This window comes from Sinocyclocheilus grahami, unplaced genomic scaffold, assembly GCF_001515645.1.
Source record: "Sinocyclocheilus grahami isolate Dianchi unplaced genomic scaffold, SAMN03320097.WGS_v1.1 scaffold598.1, whole genome shotgun sequence".
Taxonomy (NCBI): domain Eukaryota; kingdom Metazoa; phylum Chordata; class Actinopteri; order Cypriniformes; family Cyprinidae; genus Sinocyclocheilus; species Sinocyclocheilus grahami.
In genome coordinates this window covers 79,953-101,177 of record NW_015505777.1, presented here as the reverse complement: position 1 = coordinate 101,177, position 21,225 = coordinate 79,953, and the positions used below count along the sequence as shown (strand labels likewise).

General features: G+C 34.6%; 1 protein-coding gene across 1 annotated transcript in view; it reads left to right on the top strand.

The window, feature by feature from the left end:
- The window catches only part of LOC107557315 (receptor tyrosine-protein kinase erbB-4-like), a gene marked incomplete at its 3' end in the record, with an annotated part of 183,188 nt that overhangs the window by 86,115 nt on the left and 75,848 nt on the right, over nucleotides 1-21,225 (top strand). The window contains exon 2 of the mRNA XM_016240701.1: nucleotides 9,819-9,970. Within this exon, the coding sequence (XP_016096187.1) occupies nucleotides 9,819-9,970 (152 nt within the window). The remainder of the gene's footprint in view (nucleotides 1-9,818; nucleotides 9,971-21,225) is intronic.

Genomic DNA, 21,225 nt, shown 5'->3' with positions numbered 1-21,225 from the left:
CAGAATATATTTTTTTTATTTTATTTTTTATTATTATTATTTTTGGAACATTATAAATGTTTTTGCTGTCACTTTTGATCAATTTATGCATCTTTGCTAAATATATAAATACATAAGTAATCAATCAATCAATCAATCAATCAATCTTACTGAGCCCAAACTTTGAACTTGAGAACTCTGACTTTTGGTCAATCTGAGCAAAGTCTGAGACATTAATCTCTTCTGAAACACTAGAGGAGACACATTTGAGATATTTGGGAGAAACCAAATAATTTGTGAGTTTTATAGTTTCTTTCCTTTCATACAGGATCACGGATTTAGAAGAGACATTAATCTATATTAAAATATGGATGGACAATATATGTCAATACCATATTTTTTATCATTATTGATATTGGATGTCATTTCTTCTTTTTACATTTAGATTACTTTTGCCATTATCTAACACTCAAATGTTATCTTTTAAAATAAACACTAATAATTTAATAACACTATTAAATGTAATATTTAACAATTTTCAAAATATATCTATTTTCATACTGTACTTTAGAATGTAATGTAAAATCTAGTAGTAGACTTCTAGTAGTCGCCATCTATTATTGAAAATAATTATCAGCTTGCTTGTTCCAGACAGAATTTTAAAATCAGTTAATCCCAACATTTAGATTGAGCTATAGGCTAATGTATGTTATCTTGTTATAACATAAGACGACGACTTTGGTTGCAGGCCAAAGAAGTTTGAATCAGGTCTTAAAACCAAAGTTTAAAAGATGATTAATTACAGCCTTAAATCTCATCCATTTACTTCCATAATTTTTTGTGAATGGTTTCACGGTTCACACTGCTCACTGACTCACCCAGCAGCTTTCAACTTGCTGCTTGCTAGTCAGAGTCAGAGTCAGGACCCTTGGGTTCGGCCCTCAGCCGATAAGGCTGTAGTAGCAGGCTGATAAATGGCACAGATTCAGTGTTGGTCTGTATCTGTTTTGACAGCAGCCTCCTACTTTCTCCGGGCTTTGTGAATGTGTGGAGATTACCACAACATACACCAATGAATTTTAATCTACCTGTCTCCTGCACTCCCCTAATGAGAGGCAGGCTCCTGTGTGCATAAGCAGCTCGCCGAACCATGGACACGACAAACTCCAGAAACATCACATAGAATATTAACTGTTTGGGAGAATAGTATAGTCACACTCGTCTGTTCTCAGACCAAGTGCAAACTCTTGGCCTTCACATATCAGGCTATCATGAATAATATGACTAATATACATGTTTGAACACTTAGTGCTTATTTATTAATAGCCAATAGTTGTAAAGGTGTTCTGTCATATGTCTGGCTGTGAAACATTTTTTATTTATTTTTTATTTTTTTAATTGTCATTACCAGATGGTAACCAGATGTCATTTCCATTTGGGTAGTTTCAGCAGGACTAGCCCCTGTTGATAACTACACAATTATGGTGTAGGGCAGAAAGGATTGATATGAAAAATTGATATTGATATGAAATTGAGCAGAATTAATTATTAAGAATGTAAAATCCAACCCTAGCTGATTGGCTCAAAGACAATGTTTTGGGTGACAATGAAGCAGTGGTTGATCCTGCCCCAAATGGAATGCTTGAGGTCTTGTGGTGGGAAAAAAAGGCACCAAGTGTAGAGCTGTAATATTAATGTAGATAGCATATCTCAGACCATTTGGTCTTGGGAGAATTTGATAAGAAATATCTGAGTTTATACAGAATCTCTGAGTTTGGTATTTTAGCAAATGTGAGCACAGTTTGTTGAGATCTCTTCTGAAACTTGACAGGCTTTTTCTCATGAGAAACTGGAGATTTAAGCAAAAGTCGGCTTCGATGAGAAACAGTTTAGACATTAAAAAGATCACAGTTGTGATCTTTCTATCCTATGGAGGAGGAAATATCTAGATGATATACCTCTCTCTCTCTCTCTCTCTCTCTAATGCAAGTTAATTTTTTTAACATCTAAATAATCTCTTGACTTCTTTATCTTTTTTTCTGAAATACTTTTTTTAAATATATATATATATATTTTTTTTTTTTGCAGTGATTAGTAGGCAGGAGACTGAACTACATTTGCAAACCATCTGAATGAAATTCCCTTTCAATCTAGTAGAGGTCACTGCAACATAAGGATGTTGAGACTCTATCATTCGCTCACATTTATGATATGAATACATTATTTTTGTAGGTGCCATCTCATTAGTTCACTGCAAGAGCTTCACCTATAGGGCACAAATAAGGATATTTCATTCTATTGCATATTTTGTGTGGACCAAAAGTTTAATGCAATCAGTTGTGAAGTGTGTATTTTATTCATTATCCTGTTTCATCTAGAGTGCATAACGCTGTCAAACCTGGAAAAATACATGTTGCTTCTACTGATTTTTAATGAATACAAACTGCCTGACAGCTGTGCAGTTGTTATGCTGAAGTATCCCATGATGATAGTTATGGGATATTTAGTTTTTGAGACAATTTTGTGTATGTATCCGTTCAAGTGCAAGGAAATGCGAACGAAGACTCAATTCTGTGTTTGAGTGCTGTCTGAGATGTGGTTCTTTGAGTGTGGGTGCACATAGAAAACCGTGCATGAGCAGCGAATTGAGTTCTCTTTCGCCTCATGCACTTGAATGGTTTAAAATGCTTGAATGTTTAATTTGGAAAGACTTAGAAACATGTGCAAATGATTAACTACGATCTGGTTTACCCTTTCAGGACCTGTAGCCGAATTGAATTTTTCATGATTGATTAACATTGTATCATTCGCACTGTTATTGAACTGAATTGAAGTTAATATTGAAGTCTTTATCTATTAGTTGTATATGTGGTTGGCTATATTAAGTGTTCCAAAATATTGAATGCCATGTATGAGAAGTGCATTGGAAAATGAAGCACATATCCTTTACGAAGATTATCAACATGGAATGAATTATAATTTCAATATTTGTGAGTCATCGCAGCTCGAGTTCTGTGAACATCTGTGTCTGATTTCTGAACACAGTCAAAGGCTCAGAAATGCTATTCATTAAATGCTATAACACTCAAAATTCATCAAAACTACATAGAAGCTGAGTGTTTATCAAGAATCAGAATATCCTCAGTTACCATAATGCTCCTCTAAATAGCACTTCTTTAGCAAGATGTTTTGTGACAGAACTAAATAATAGTTCAATTAAATTTCATTGTTGTTTTGAAATATCTCTAAAAGATAATATTGCAAGCATGCAACATCATTTAAACCAGATAAATGTTTAAAAATATGATAACAATTTTACAGTTTTGAAAGATTAACCCAGTTTCGTGCTAATACAGGTGCATCTCAATAAATTAGAATGTCGTGGAAAAGTTCATTTATTTCAGTAATTCAACTCAAATTGTGAAACTCGTGTATTAAATAAATTCAATGCACACAGACTGAAGTAGTTTAAGTCTTTGGTTCTTTTAATTGTGATGATTTTGGCTCACATTTAACAAAAACCCACCAATTCACTATCTCAACAAATTAGAATACTTCATAAGACCAATAAAAAAAACATTTTTAGTGAATTGTTGGCCTTCTGGAAAGTATGTTCATTTACTGTACTTGAGCTCATCTGCATTTTTTGGTCTCTTGTTTAACACCTGTAAGTGTTAAAGTTTTACAGTTAATTTCATTTGGAATAGAAAGGAAAGGGAAAGCACTTGAGGCCATCCAAATTGTAGATGAGTTTGTTTCTTCATCAGTTTGAAGAAATTTTGCATTACATCACTTGCTCACCAATGGGTCCTCTGCAGTGTATGGGTGCCATCAGAATGAGAGTCCAAACAACTGATAAAAACGTCACAGTAATCCACACGATTCCAGTTCATCAATTAACATTTTGTGATGTGAAAAACAGCTTGTTTGTAATTAGTAAATCCATCATTAAGGATTTAAATTTTTAACCGTTGCTTCTGGCCAAAATACCAGTCCATAATCCATAATAACGCTTCCTGCAGTGAAAAAGTCAATTCCCTGTTGTACTCTCACATCAAAATCCACCAACATATTTATTTAAAACTGTTTTGGACTGTTTTTGCTTGTAAACGGTGCTTGATCTGTGCATATTTCTCTCCTGATTCAGACGAGAAAGCAATATTATGAGTAGAGGACTCATATTTTAGCCGGAGGCAGTGGTTTGAAGTTAAAAACACCTTAAAGGGATAGTCACAGCTTATTTTTGAACATAGTTCAGGGCAAAGAAACAAAACAACTCTTAAAAGTGTCTGTTTCAAAGACGATTGTCAACTTGATGGTTGAAAAGGTTTTTTCTTGTCATCTTGAGTTTCTGTGTCTCACACTAAGCATATGGATTTACAAAAAAGTAGAGGCAAAACCTCTACCCCCTATCATCCTGATCGCCATGGTCCAACAACGTCATTACTGAAATGACAATAAATTAAAGAAAAGGCGTCCTCATTTGCCTGCCACTCTGCTTTCTGTGAAATAAATTAGTTGAGACCTCCTTGAGCAGCACAACAGTAGGCCGTATTAATATTGTTTTTTCTTGGCAGCGGCTCCATGCAGGAATTCCAGGAGTCAGTGGGACAGACATGCCCACAACATTAAGTACAATAGGCAAAAAAATAAATAAAAATAAAAATTGTGCACAGCTGGGAATGACTGAATGAACTATTTGTGTGGGAAATTACAAATGGGAGATTTGTATTTAGGTATCTATGGGCATGTATCTACGCAGATGCATGCACTACATATTCATCCATTTAGATCCATCTGTTAAACATTTCAAGTTATGAGAGGGAAACGCAATATAATAAATATAGTTTCTAAATGTGCTTAAAATTAAATGGGCCATTTCAAATGTTTTACAGACTTGCGCTATATATATAGCGCAATTTCATGTTTTTGAGGTTATTGACCACAGTGAGAGATATGAAGAATATATATATATATATATATATTAAGGCCGATGGCTGACCGACATCACAATGTTAAGCTGAATATTTCACATTTCTCCTTACTCTGTGTATGTGGTAAGTGAACTTTCATGTACTGTAATGCAACAGGCTACCGCTAGCAAGCGGCTAACCTTTTAGTGACTCCGCTTCGGGCACAACCCTAACCCCACCTCCCCACCCCGCCCCGCAGATGTTATCGTCCATCACAATGTTTCACTGTAGACATCGTCCGATGCCAATTTGGTAGACATCGCCCAACCCTAATATATATTTAAAAAAATATATGACAAGAACAGATTCATCTTGATAATGTCAGATAACACTTAAGCAAAACAAGGTCAGGTCAAAGTGTCTGAATAATTGTTGGTCCCAAATTTTTAACAATTTTACTGGTAGTCCACTGTATGAAAAAACTGTTGGGTATAGTATGTCACAGTTTACTTTATTTTGCTATCCTCACTTACATAAATGAGCTATAGTGTCCTGCACTATTAAGGCCGATGGCTGACCGACATCACAATGTTAAGCTGAATATTTCACATTTCTCCTTACTCTGTGTATGTGGTAAGTGAACTTTCATGTACTGTAATGCAACAGGCTACCGCTAGCAAGCGGCTAACCTTTTAGTGACTCCGCTTCGGGCACAACCCTAACCCCACCTCCCCACCCCGCCCCGCAGATGTTATCGTCCATCACAATGTTTCACTGTAGACATCGTCCGATGCCAATTTGGTAGACATCGCCCAACCCTAATATATATTTAAAAAAATATATGACAAGAACAGATTCATCTTGATAATGTCAGATAACACTTAAGCAAAACAAGGTCAGGTCAAAGTGTCTGAATAATTGTTGGTCCCAAATTTTTAACAATTTTACTGGTAGTCCACTGTATGAAAAAACTGTTGGGTATAGTATGTCACAGTTTACTTTATTTTGCTATCCTCACTTACATAAATGAGCTATAGTGTCCTGCACTAGTAAAAATATATAAAATATTATATCTGGTGTCTGAATAATTTTTTTTATATATATATTCTTCATATCTCTCACTGTGGTCAACAACCTCAAAAACATGACATGTAAAGATGGTTAAGAGAGACTTGAATACTGATTCATGAGAATTATGAATACTGATGCAGAAGTGAAAAAGGGAATATTTCCTGCCAAAGGAATCTAATGGCCATGTGTTTCACACAAGCACACAAAAGCATTCTCACATGAATCATTGGACATGTATTTTCTACTCACACACATTTACAATAATTGGCTTTGTGGTGCTCGGCAGGCATGGGCCAGCTGATGTAGCAGATGGTTCAGGCTGGACCCAGGAAGGGTTTTTGATGGGTGGAAATAGGTGTATTTAATTGCATGTCAAGTCTGACACCTCTGCCAGGGTTAAAGGGGCCTGTCTGTTCATGTGCCTGTTAGCACTCACAGCTCCTTCAGCCAAGACTCATCACTGTCCCTGGAAATCATCGCTAATAGCACACACACACTCAAAAACAATAGATCTCCACTGGTTCGACACAGAGCCTGGAAATATACATTGAACGTCTCAAAAGAGTGCAGTACTACAGTTAAAATAAAAAAGTAAGCACAAATTATATTTCTAGTTACCTTTAACCAAGTGACAGATTTTGTGCAACCCTAGTAGTTCTATCCAGTGGCGTAGGCAGAATTTTATTTTTGGTCGGGCCTGGGCAAAAGTGAGCGGGCACTAGTAACTAACGGATGGAGTAGGACTCAGTATTCAGGTAATTTCAATCTTTTCTTTGATCCTATGGAAAAATAAAACGTAGAACACAGTTGAAGACACACATAGTAAAACTACCATCTCCATCACCATCACGAACATGCCCATTGTCAACATAACCTAAAATCATTCACAATAGCCCCTGAATACTGCTACAGATTACAACAGGCCACTTGACCTATAAAGTTAGAAGCTGTGTAGAACGAAGACCTCATGCCAGGTCATAATGCTCATCTGCTCAACTAATACGAATACAAAACACAGACGTGAACTTGATCACTTAAGTCACAACATCTACATACAACATACTGTAGCTAGAGCCTGTCCTCATACAAAATCTGAGTTAGCAGTTAGAAAGAAAATTAAATACTGCTTTATTCATTCCCAAACAGAAGTCATTTAAAATATTATTTGTATATTGTAATTTTAATTTCATTATTCTACAGTAAATGTGCAAAGATTGCCTATTCAATGCACTGTATTTCCTCATCATATTTTCTCAAATATATTAGATATAATTGAAGTGTATACAATTATTTTATTCAGAAATGTCATGTTTGTAATTTTTTTTTTAATTATTATAATTATTTGTTAATTTGTTATTTAAATTAATAGGCCATTTATATTTGGAAACAGGTACAGTTAGTCGCTGGCATTAGTCGCAAAAATAATCTTTGTGAGGACGACTAGTAACAACTGGCCTTAAATTCTTTAGACACCGCACACTAAACGATTTTAAACACGGACTAAAAACACTGGCTGAGCCCAAATTACATTCATAATTGGCCTGAGAGTAGTGTTCCCGGCTTTAAAGAATCTATCTATCTATCTATCTATCTATCTATCTATCTATCTATCTGTCTATCTGTCTATCTGTCTAGCAAAGACTATCTGAAACATGATAGCAATGTGATAATATGTGCTAGCAAATGCATAGAAACACTCTGGCAACCATTCAAGAACAACCTACCAACCACATAGCAACACCCTAACACCCTAGCAACCACTCAGAATATCCTAGCATCTGCATAGGAACCACCCCACAGCTTTCAAAACCTTCAAACTGCAAACTTCAAAACTAATGCAAACTACTTCAAACTGAAAAACTTCATATTTCAAGTTTTTAAAACTACTACAAACTTTATTTTAACCTACTTGTATTTTATTATTCACATTTATCATTTTTATTTCCTTCTTACCTGCAGATCATTTTTGGAGTGCACTCCAGTATGATTGTGAAAATAATTCTAAAATTCATTCTAAAATTCATTTTGGAATCAGAATTTGGTATCACTTTATTTTACAGTTCAGTGTACCTACCTAAGAAAGTGCTGGGTAGTATAAGGTAACTACGTGATTAAGGTTAGGTTTAGGGGTAGGTTCAGGGTTACTACCTAGTTATTACTTAGTTGTTGTAATTACTATAATAACTACATAGTAGGAAGAAGATCATAAAATTAAGTGCTACCCAAAATATAACCAAAATTTAAATCAAAATTCCCTCGTTCCTACTGTGCACAATTCATCAATGTGTGTTACTCTAAAGAAAGTGATTTCTAATATTTCATTAAATATGAAATACTGAGATCGGTGTATGACATCAAAGTATCGCGAGAGCGGTTCTAGAGCATATTCGTGCGCACAGTCTTACCTTCAAAAATAGAAGAGGCGCATATCTTTAGCGAAGCGGCGTGGAGAGCCGCTACTGGGACGCTTCTGAAACGTGCCGCGGCTCTGCTGGTGTAAACACAAGCACTGACTAGAGTGGCCACGTCAGAGTTGTCCAATGTAAATAAGGGGTAAGTCACTCTCGTGGTATTTTGACGTCATACACCGATCGGTCTGCTTCAAGTCGAACACACAGCTGCTGCTGCCACCTTATGACAATAGATTTCAAATTAGGTAGTCTGTCATCAATGACAGTAGCTCATTGGAAAAGGATGGAAAATGCCCTTCATTTTGTTTGCACTAATAAATGCCAGCTTCAATCACCAATAAAACCTTCCATGTTTTATTTATATATATATATCGTCATAAATAGCGTTATCACGGATATTCTTGAAATATCGTGATATAATTTTGAGGCTATATTGCCCACCCCTATATGGAATACCGTTAAATGATTTGCAAACACTATTTAATGTTTTCTTTAGGCATGAGTTATATATTAAATGTACACCCCTCACCTTAAAAGAAGAAATAATGGCAACAAATTTGAAAACTATTCATATGACAAAAAAATGGTACAATGTTGTTTAACCAGTGCAGTTAGTTGTAGGCTCTAAACTGTTCTTGCATCATCCAAAGCTTGTAAAGTCTGTTGTATCTTCCAGTTTTACACTGTTCTTTACCTTTACCAAAAAGGTGCATGAAATCCCATGCAATATCCTTCAGATTATCCTAGGATCGAAACCTACTGGGTCACTCCAATCTGAAATAAAGAAACAATGAGTTGAGATGCCCGTATGATGCCTGGCATCGCCGAGATTCCAAGCAAGGATTAGTCTCTGGGATCAGTGGAACAATCCCTCACCAAATACTTAATTAAAACCTGCCATACAGCCCTCAGTGCTCAGCTGGGTGAAAATAAAGAGAAGCTGACATTAACACTGTTGCCAGGCACACAGGCTTTTTTTAATTGAAAAAGTGGAAAATGCTTCTTTTATCTGGTTGTTGAGGATGGCAGATGTTTAGTGTTGCAAAAGCAGGTCACTGGAAGCGTAAACGCACATGAACGTTCGCTCAATAATTTTGTTAATTGCTTTCTTGAAGTAATGACCTGTGTCTTTTAACACAATGTGTGCGATACTGAAGCGTCCATATGAAGAAAAAGATTTATGATTGTGGCCTAAGGACACTGCACACATTGGTTAGAGAAGCTAATGCTGCCTTGGAAGGTTTCCAGTGGTTTTCCTTTTTTTTTTTTTTGGAATTCTCACCCATCCTCCTAATTGTTGTTGGCTTTCATAGCTGTAGTTATTCAAAGCTTGTTATTTATGCAATAAATAATACCACATTATTAAGGAATTATTTGATTTGACCCATCTTTTAATTTTTTGATCTTTACCTGTTTTATTTCTCTCTCTTTTTCTCCTCTATAGTGTGTCCTGGCACTGATAACAAGCTCAGCACGCTGTCGGATTTGGACCAGCAGTACAAAACTCTTCGCAAGTTCTACGAAAACTGTGAGGTGGTCATGGGAAATCTGGAGATCACCAGTATTGAAAGAAACCGCAACCTGTCATTCCTCAAGGTGAGATTATCATTACGGTCTTTAACAGCATTTTATGGATGTCATTATAAGCACAATCGAGGAAGGGCTCCTCCAATGGGCAAAATTTAGATTTTTGTCACAGTAAATTGCACATTTAATTTGATGCAAATGAAAATGAGGTTGTAGGGTTAGTGGTGCACTCTGCTCAAAATGCTGTGAAGGTTTTTGGTCACGTGTCCTTTTCACAGCCCATCATTTTTCCCTATACAAAATTTGTGGAAAATCAGATTTTTAATATTTTGTCCACTGAACACAAAAGTTCACAAAGGATGCTATGATAGAAATCTAAACCTAGTTTATGTTTCAGGTACCTCTTTTCCATTAAACAAGTAAGTTATGACAGCCTAATTTCAAATAGTGCTTTTTTCCCCCCTTAAATAAACATTTTTTAATTATCTCTACTGAGAAAAAAAAACCCGGTTCAGTTGGTAAGCCAGTAGCTTCAAGGGGGCCACAAGATGACTTTAAAGTGATAGTTCACCCAAAAATGAAAATTCTGTCATCATTTACTTACCCTCATACAACAAATGAGTTTACTTCTATTGTTGAGCACAAAAATATTTGTATTTTAATATATATATATATATATATATATATATATATAATATCTTAATTACAATGGTTGGAAGTCAAAAAGGTTGGAAACTATTGGTCTAGGTTGTTGTTCTTTTTTTTTTTTTTAGTAGACATGGTATATTCTTTGTTCTCTTCTCATGTTGCTCTTGCATATCAGGGTAATTTTGGGACCTGCAAAGAATAGGGGCTCAAGTCTGCATTTCCTTTGATTATCTCAAAACTAATATAGTGAGAGAGACAAGGAGTACATCAATCCAAATGGGTTTAATTAAGACAAAGGAACACGGCACACTCACGCTATACATGTAGACATGAACAATACCGGACGCTGAACTAAAGACAGGGAACACTATTTAAAAACATGACAAGACGAGGGGATGACGAGACACACCTGGGATCAATGAAAACAAACTGGGAACACCTGGGATTAAATCAACATAATCAGGACAGGAACAGGAAACTAACCAAAAAAATATGGGCATAAATACTGGGACACAGGGAGCACATGGGGAACAAAACACAACACAAGCCTGACATATACAGTATACTATTTTAATATTTTACTTAAAAACAGTATCTAGCCTACTAAAAACAATGTAGCTAATCAAAACGTTCTCATCTTGAGCAGAAAAAAAAGATAATTAACAGTTTCAAAGTTTAAATTCCATCCTAGCCATCTATCAACAATTTTCCCAATTATAATTAGGCCTAGATATTTTTTTTTTTGTTTAATGTTCTTAGCCTACAGATTAATAATGCTAAATTTCAGAATAACGTCTTGTCACATCTGGTTTGAATAGCTAGTCAGAGTCATAGGTTATAGATATATAGCAAGAAAAATAACTATACTGTATTTGCAGCATTGTTTTTTTCTTCTCTGTTTTAGTGAAAGTAATCTATAATTTTGCTGCTCACCGTATTTCTGTTGTTGTTGTTAAAATAACCGCGTTATCCACAGCTCTTGAACTTGGTGCCGGCCCGCGTCCGGAGAGAGAGAAAGCACACAGAACTGAAAGGGCTTGAATAAAGCGTGTTTGGCTTTAGATAAAAATACTAGAATATATAGCACTGAAAGATATTTACCATAAACGACCCTGAGCGCTTATGCGATCCGCTCCTCTATTTTGACTCGCTGCTCACTAAAAATGGTGCTGCTACAGCTCGCGGTCCGGATGGATGCAGCGGTGTGGATGCGGTCCACCTTTTTAAAATCAGTTATATAAGTATTTAAGGTTAAAAGACTCCAGTTGCTTTTAAAATATTCACGAGTCCTTTTCCTCGAGTCGAGTCAAGTCTGGAGTCATTTCAGGTTGAGTCTGAAGTCAAGTCTGAAGTCTATAAAAATGCGACTCGAGTCCGAGTCACTAACTCGAGTGCCCATCTCTGGCTCAAAGGTTATTTTATCAAAAATACAGTAAAACATTAAATTTGTGAAATATTATTAAAATTTCAAATAATAATTTTCTGGTTTGCTGTATTTTAAAATGTAATTGATTCCTGTGAAACAAAGCTGAATTTTCAGCATCATTAATCCAGTCTTCAGTGTCACATTTGCTGCTCAAGAAACATTTCTTCTTATTATATGGTAATAAGAAATGTTAAAATAGCATCCTAGCATCTTGTGATAGGTTAGAATGTTAGAGACTTTGATTGACAGCTCATTAAAATCTAATCATCAAAGCCACCTGATTGTTACATGCCAGCTGAGTGGGAAGATCAAGTTCACTGTCCAAGCAAGCGCAGTAGAGACAAATAACCTTTGTCTGCAACAGAAATATGTGAAAAATGTAAACTGTGTGGGTTGATGTTGTTCAGTCGTGTAGTATTTTGAAGACCAAGCAGGAATTCCAGCACAATGGGGCTTTCCTCCAGTGTAATAATGCTTCAGTTGTTCTGGCTGGCTCTTGTTCTTTTACATGGGTCATTCACTCCAGTCTCTACGGTCGTTGTGAAGAGTGAAGTGGTTTCAGGCAGTAGTGAGGAAGTTGAAATTGTCTTGAAAGAATATCAGTATTGCACTCATACAAAAATCTACTGCTCCACAGTCTCAAAGGAATGCTTTTTTTGTTTTTAATTACATAGTTCGTACATTATGTTATTAGTGGAAACCTAAAGGAAATTACAAGTACTAAAATTAAGTACTAAAATTAAAGGAATTCAGGATTTAGTACTAGTTAAACTCATGCAGCAATCACTGCCCAAAACGGTTGAGACATGAAATTTAATTAGATTGCTGATAAATGCAATGCAGAGTCAAATATAAATTAGGCATGCTGTTGCGTGTATGTGCTTAGAATGTTGATTCGAGTGATCTGTAATATATAATTTTCTTTTTATAGATTTTTCTGTCACATCAACACAAGCATTATCATTTGTCTGGAAATGAGGCTTCTGTGAAGATAATCACGATGAGATATGTAATAAAATATTTTCTACCATCTAATTTTGAAGGTTACATGGAAACGTATACCCTCTTTGTTTTTTTCTGTTTGCATCAATTTCTGTTTGGCTAATTAGCAATATGTTAAATGTGTCTTCAGTAGGGTTGGGTATCGTTAGAAATGTTCTGGCTCTGATTCCGGTTCCATTTAAATTAACTAATTTATTTTATTTTTTTACTATTTTAGTTTTACCATTGAATGTAGTGTTGCTGTAAGGTAGTAAGTCATGTTGAGTAATGCCAGTCCATCAATCACATGTGCTTCAAATGTTTTTTACACTATCTGGTTGGCCAAATAGTCCCTTGAGGGCTAAGACACTTGTTCATTTCCCTAAATTAATGAAATATTAACTTTTATACTTATAACCATGTACAGGTGCCATACCACCTCAGCAGCGCCACAAACTGATCACCTCCATGCTACGTGCTACAGTTGAATTACTGAATTAAATGAACTTTTCCACAACATTCTAATTTATTGAGATGCACCTGTATACACATACTCCATAAAGCCCCTATTTTACAAATAATAATGCAGTCAGGAGATGGTGTGGTGCAATGGGTGGTTTCCACATTTTTAAACATTTAAAATGCATGAAAATAAATATTTTTAATCACTTTGTTTATCACACTTGAAATTACCTGTACACTAAATAATCTAACCGTCATACTTACATAACAATAGCAGTCTATTTATTTAGTCAGCAGGATTTGGCACCTGCCTACACTGCCAAAAGCACCAAAAGTTGGTTAAATGACCATTGTGTTGGTGTGCTTGACTGGCCAGCAAACTCACCAGACCTGAACCCCACAGAGAATATATGGGGTATTGTCAAGAGGAAAATGAGAAACAAGAGACCAAAAAATGCAGATGAGCTGAAGGCCACTGTCAAAGAAACCTGGGCTTCCATACCACCTCAGCAGCGCCACAAACTGATCACCTCCATGCTACGTGCTACAGTTGAATTACTGAATTAAATGAACTTTTCCACAACATTCTAATTTATTGAGATGCACCTGTATACACATACTCCATAAAGCCCCTATTTTACAAATAATAATGCAGTCAGGAGATGGTGTGGTGCAATGGGTGGTTTCCACATTTTTAAACATTTAAAATGCATGAAAATAAATATTTTTAATCACTTTGTTTATCACACTTGAAATTACCTGTACACTAAATAATCTAACCGTCATACTTACATAACAATAGCAGTCTATTTATTTAGTGGTCCAAGTTGAAGTCAGTATGTATATTAATGACAATATGGGACACATATAATTTAGCTGTGCGCTGCCGGTACATGTACAGTCAGACAAAACAACGTGCACAGTTATCAAAGAAGTGAGTGCGCGTACAGTTGTGGAAAACTATGTGTTCGAGAGTTAAAGGTCCTCTGAAATGCTTAGAAACACGCAACGTTACTCTGTGTTGACGTCATTTTAACTGAAACAGGAAGACAGGGTGGGACATATGAAGGAGTCCCGCCCCTTTTTAAATTAGCCAATAGCGTTCGTTTATATCACATCTTGGGCTAGAGCCATTCAGAGCCATTCAGATCGTGCGGTGGTTAGTGTGACATAGCGCGAAACCAGACTTCTTTTTTTCCTCAATGGAAAGCATATTTACACAGTTTGAATCGTTCCCTGTCCCCTATACAGTGCACTACGTGCCATTCATTGCACAAAAAATACTAATTCTGTGGAAGAGTGACCGATTTCAGCCTTATTTAAAATAGACTTCAGCGTCTATTTTATAGTGTAGGGGGCGGGCGCTTCGGATTCTAGAGAGCATTTGATTGGACAGACAGTTTGATGAGAAGCTGAAGTACGATGTGACGTCAAAAAAATAATTAAGCCATTTTGGCGAAAGTGACGAACTGCAAGCTTTGAATGCTTATATCTTCTAAATGCGAATGTTGTCACTGTTTTGGAGCACACTGCCTTATAGATAACCTTAAGACTAACGTTTTGATACCAACTCCCAAAAAAACTTTAATTTTGATTTCATGGGGACTTTAAAGACACAACGCGGCACGTCTGTGGAGTACGCGTAATGGGAAACAATGTGCTCATTAATTAAAGAGGCAGGTAGGCATTTCTGTTATTTGGTTTGTGACATCCTTTACGGGAAATGCCGGCGCAAGGCTGCTCACAGCGCTTGGTCACGTGTCGCACCAGAACTGTTTTCGGAACCGAAACTTAGAAATTGCTCACGGTTCCGGTTCTTTTCAAAAAACAGAACAGGTTCTGAATAAGAACCGGTTCTCGGTTCCCAATCCTAGTCTTCAGTATATTTAAAGTTGACATGAAATAGAAATTGACTCTATTTACTTTACTATATACATTCCTGGTCTTATTTTACACAATTCATCTGTCCACATTTTTCCAAAAATAAGAAAAAAAAAATATATATATATATATCGTCTATAACTTAAGGTCTGACATGACTTATAATTTTGTCACCAAACCCTCTCAACCAAATTATTTAAAGTGAATATCTAGTTTCACATAGAAATATTTAAAATTTAATTTACACATTTAATGTCGACATGAAATAAAAATTGACCCTAGTTACTTTACTATACACATTCCTGGTTTTATTTTACACAATTGATCTGTGCACATTTAAAAAAAAAATAAATAAATCGTCTTTAACTTGGTCTGACATGACTTTTCATTTGGCTGACGTCACTAAAACGATACAGGTTCTGAATAAGAACCGGTTCTCGGTTCCCAATCCTAGTCTTCAGTATATTTAAAGTTGACATGAAATAGAAATTGACTCTATTTACTTTACTATATACATTCCTGGTCTTATTTTACACAATTCATCTGTCCACATTTTTCCAAAAATAAGAAAAAAAAAATATATATATATATATCGTCTATAACTTAAGGTCTGACATGACTTATAATTTTGTCACCAAACCCTCTCAACCAAATTATTTAAAGTGAATATCTAGTTTCACATAGAAATATTTAAAATTTAATTTACACATTTAATGTCGACATGAAATAAAAATTGACCCTAGTTACTTTACTATACACATTCCTGGTTTTATTTTACACAATTGATCTGTGCACATTTTAAAAAAAATAAATAAATCGTCTTTAACTTGGTCTGACATGACTTTTCATTTGGCTAACGTCACTAAAACGATTTAAAGTGATTTCCAGTTTCACATAGAAATATTTAACATTTCATGTTGACTTTAATGTATTTTTATCTCCATTTTTTTCAAAGTTTCAACAGTTTTACTTAAATTAAAATCCTTTGAAATCAAATTGCCTTTCTGTAGGCAGAACTGTGATTGATCATTAATCAAACTCACCGATATGAGAGGTGATTGTTCTGTTCACTGGTTTTCTCAGTGTTCACATTCATATTTGATATTTACATTCAGATTTCAGTTAGTTTTATGCTGCTGATTATTATTTTAGTTATTTTTCCCCTAATATTAAACTGCATTGTTTGAACTCAATTTTCCAAATTCTGCTTTTAAGGATCTAATAGAATCAATGATATGAACTATTGTTGCATCTAGTTCATGTGCCTTTGAAAGCTGAGAAAACTTTAATGCACATTTTAAATTTACAGTCTTTCTCTTCCAGGAAAACAGAGCATTCACGGGCATCCAAGTTTTTGTCCAATCAAATCCTCTCTAGAATGAGAATGACCCTCCTGCCTCCGAATATCAATAACAAGTAGAAAATCATTGTTCATGACTGTGATGTAAAGCTATTAGCTATTTTAAAATAAATGTGTCCCGTCTGAACATCCCGCATCAACAGGAAATACAGTACATAAACCAAGGAAGGAAAACAGTGCTAGATATAAAGTGATTTATGTATTTGCCAGCTGCTTTTATTCAGAGTAACCGGCATTGCATTCACGGTATACATTTAGTCTTTCATGCATCACACTGTAAAAGACAATATGATCAATAAGTCTTGGCAGCATATCTTTTTCCATTACTTTAACTCATTTAAATAAATTACCCAATTTTGATTTCATTTTTAAGTCATACAAATATCAATTCAATGTCAAGTCAGTTTTATGTCATTTAATTTGAAATAACGTGTACAGCCAATTTGATTAAACTTAAAAAATGTAAGGCAGTAACACTTTTTTTTTTTTAGGTTGATGGCTCCACTCAGGAATGCATTTTCATGTGATATTTCATGCATTTTAATTTAATTTTCACAACATCTATTTGTGTTTTCTGCACCCTTCCTATCTACAGCTTTCTGTGTAGCTCAGTGTAAAGGCCAAAGTGAATTTAAATGGGACCTGTAATTCAGCTGGTGAGTGAGACAAAAAAGCCAGTTGACTCCTGGATTTCTGCTCTTAAGTTTTAGACATGCTGCATTTTCACACTGAAATAAAATGTAGAAGAAGTTTTTTCAGTGATATGCTGTCCAGAGTAAGAGTAGGACTGTTGGAGGAAGTATTAATCACTGTAATTTATTAACAGCTCTGCCTCATTATCACTCTGTCACTGTGAGATGTTCAGGCAGTTTCAGTGCAGAGCCTAACTGCGAGTTTTAAGTGAGTCATTTGTTAAGGCTTGCACTTCACTAACGCATTGGTACAGCATTAGCAATTTAAGAATGTCTGAGTTGTATTTATGTTTTGATAATGTAATACTCATTTCTTGAATATGCATGCAAGATTTAGTATGTTTGTTTGTCATTTGCTGATTTAAATGCCGTATGATTCACAGGGAATGAAGACGCTGTGCTCAATCAGTATAATCAAACACAGCTGGATTCAAATGAAGGGGTAGAACCATCTCAAGGCTGATCAGAAGAAATGGACAGCCCCTGAGTTAAATATATGAGTGTCACAGCAAAGGGTCTGAATACTTAGGACCATGTGATATTTCAGTTTTTCTTTTTTAATAAATCTGCAAAAATGTCAACAATTCTGTGTTTTTCTGTCAATATGGGGTGCTGTGTGTACATTAATGAGGAAAAAAAATTTACTTAAATGATTTTAGCAAATGGCTGCAATATAACAAAGAGTGAAAAATTTAAGGGGGTCTGAATACTTTCCGTACCCACTGTATATAATAAAGCTTCCTCCAGTCAAAAAAATTATAATAATAATAACGTCTGAAGTTTGTCTAAATCAGAGAAGAGAAATATGCACAGATCAAGTGAAACTGTCCAAAACAGTTCTAAAAAAATATGATGGTATATTTTAGATTTGGTAGATTATGGACTGGTATTTTGATCAAAAGTGATTAATTAAATTTAGAACACTTTAATGATTGATTGATTGATTGATTGATTGATTGATTGATTGATTGATTGATTTCCATTTAGAAACAAACTCATCTACATCTGGGATGAACTGAGGGTGAGTAAAGTTTCAGCAGATTTTAATTTTTAGGTGAAAAAGAGGTTTGGGCAAAAAGAAAGCATTTCATAATATTTTATAAACATAAACAACCATATAATTGTGCATAGATAGAATAAATGTTAAATAGTTTCTCCTATCCCAGAATATGAACCACAACTGTGAATCTACTGGAGGAAGCTTTATTTTATATATATATATATATATATATATATATATATATATATATATATATATATATATAAATTTAAGGGGGTCTGAATACTTTCCGTACCCACTGTATATATATATATATAAAATCTTAATGATGGATTTGTTTATTACAAGCATTTAGCTTTTCACTTCACCAAAAACAAGAAATTAATTGTTGAACTGGAGTTGTGTGGATTACATGTGGATTATTGCGATGTTTTTATCAGTTGTTTGCTCTCATTGACGGCACCCATTCACTGCAGAATGGAATTGTTTGAAAAACAGCTTTTTACTGCCAGTGCAACTGTGAAATATTAGCTCTGTTCCAAAACAGAGTGAACTGCCTAGTTAGACAGCATGATCACACTTCCATTTCAAACGCTGTTCCAAATGGAAGGCAGCTTCTAAGATAGCTTGAATACGTTGTTTATGGTAATTGAGGCTGACTCAGCCAAGTTACATAGCCTATAAATAGCTACATGGAAACCCTATATTCTAAAATGATAATACATTTATTTTCTTTTTATAAAATTTTTTTGTGTTTATCTTTGCCGAACTCTGGTTTACTGGTGTCCCATGGTCCTGTTTATGTGACACAATGGGTCTGTTCCAACATTTAATGAGCTGCCTTACTGCTTACTAACAATATAGGCAGCTGTCTTCTAAGACAGTATTCAAACAGAGATGGAAGCACCTACATAGGTAGCAACTCAAATAGTGATTTATACAAGAGACTCTGCTCACAATAGATTGCAATAATGTTAAAAATGGCTTTTTATTTATTTATACATTTAAATAAGTATTTATTTTATTGTTACACTTTTTCTTTCTTTCTTTAACTTTTAAGTACATAACTGGACAAAAGTTTGAATACATTTTTTTTTAGATAAAGTAATGCTTTATTCAGCAATGATGCATTAAATTGAGATGATTTTTATTATTATAATATTTCATAATATTACTGTTTTTACTGCTTTTTTTTGGTCAAATAAATGCAGCCTTGGTGAGAATTAGAGACTTCTTTCAAAAACTCTTACCGGCAGTTTACATTTAAAAATCTTAAATCTTAAAATTTTCACTCAGCTCATCGCAGTGCATTGCCTTGTCCGCAAAGGATACATAGGATGCATGAGATGCTGGCTTATTTGCCAAAACAAAGTATTCAAGCTATCTTAGGAAGCTGCCTTCCATTTGGAACAGCATTTGAAATGGAAGTGTGATCATGCTGTCTAACTAGGCAGTTCAGTTTTTTGGAACAGAGCTAATATTTCACAGTTGCACTGGCAGTAAAAAGCTGTTTTTCAAACAATTCCATTCTTCAAAACTTACATTCAGACAAAAAAACCCCCCAAAAAACAAGCCCATTGGGTGGACCATTATTGCTATACAGTCTAGGATTCCCTTGTAGATTATTATTACTTTCCTGCCTTTTTTTTTTTTTTTACATTTTTTATCTACAGCATTTTTTAAATGGGAACTATTAAAGTAGGCGCAAGACTAGGTAATATTTATATCATTTCAAGGATGTGTTTCCTACAGCAAATGTTTGAGCACAGGCCAGAGCTTTTTAAACTCTTCAGTTTGTGATAATGCACAGGCCATATATATATATCATCCTTATTAGTGGGTAAACAGATGGGAGGATGGCTAAGGTGAGCTGATGTTTGAGATGCTGCTGGAAACTGCAGCACAACAGCTTGTCCTGTTCTATTAGAATCCATGCTTGGTGGCGTGGCTATACATTGGCTTGGTTATAAACTCTAGTAAGCCACCTACCTAGAAAGCATTTTTAGACACCCTAAGTGGATTCTTGATACTGTGTGCTAGTCTAAACCACAAGATATTGTCAATTTGCCTTAAATCTAAGGCAGCGTCACACATATTCTTCACAGATAAAGCAATCCCAAAATGTGTTGCAATTTTTTTTTTACTAAAATAATGCAGTAAACATTAATTTAACAACATCAGTTGAAATATAAAATATAAACCCTGATTTACGTGATTGATTAGAAAAAAAAGAAACATGTTTCAGCAATAAATAAATCACTATAAATTATAAGATATATTGTTGTTGTTGTTGATGTTTTTACACTTCAAAATAACAGTATTTATCTGTAAAGTTACATTAAATATAAGGTACACATACTATTGCACTTTCTGTACTGGTAAGGAAACTTACTGTTAACCAGTAAACAGGTTTTTATAGTAGCATTTTTACAGTGTTGAATATCTGTTTTGTGTCAATTTTAAATGTAATGAATTAATTTTGCTTTTGAAAGTAAATTTTTTAAAGAAATGGTTTGTTTGTTTGTTTGATTGTTTGTTTTAATAAATTAATACTTTTAATCAGCAAGGACATATTACAGAGATCAAAAGTGACAGTAAATACATTTATAATGTTATTAATGTTACTATATATTTAATCTATTTCAAATAAATCCTGAAAAAAATCCTGAAAAGAATTGCATCCGTTTCGACACAAATAATAAGCAGCACAACTGATTTCAGAATTGATAATAATAAGAAATGTTTCTTGAACTTCAAAGCAACATATTAGAATGATTTCTGAAGGATCATAGAAGACTGGGGTAATGATGCTGAAAATTCAACTTTGCATCACAGGAATATATTTTTTTATAAACACACACACATATATATATA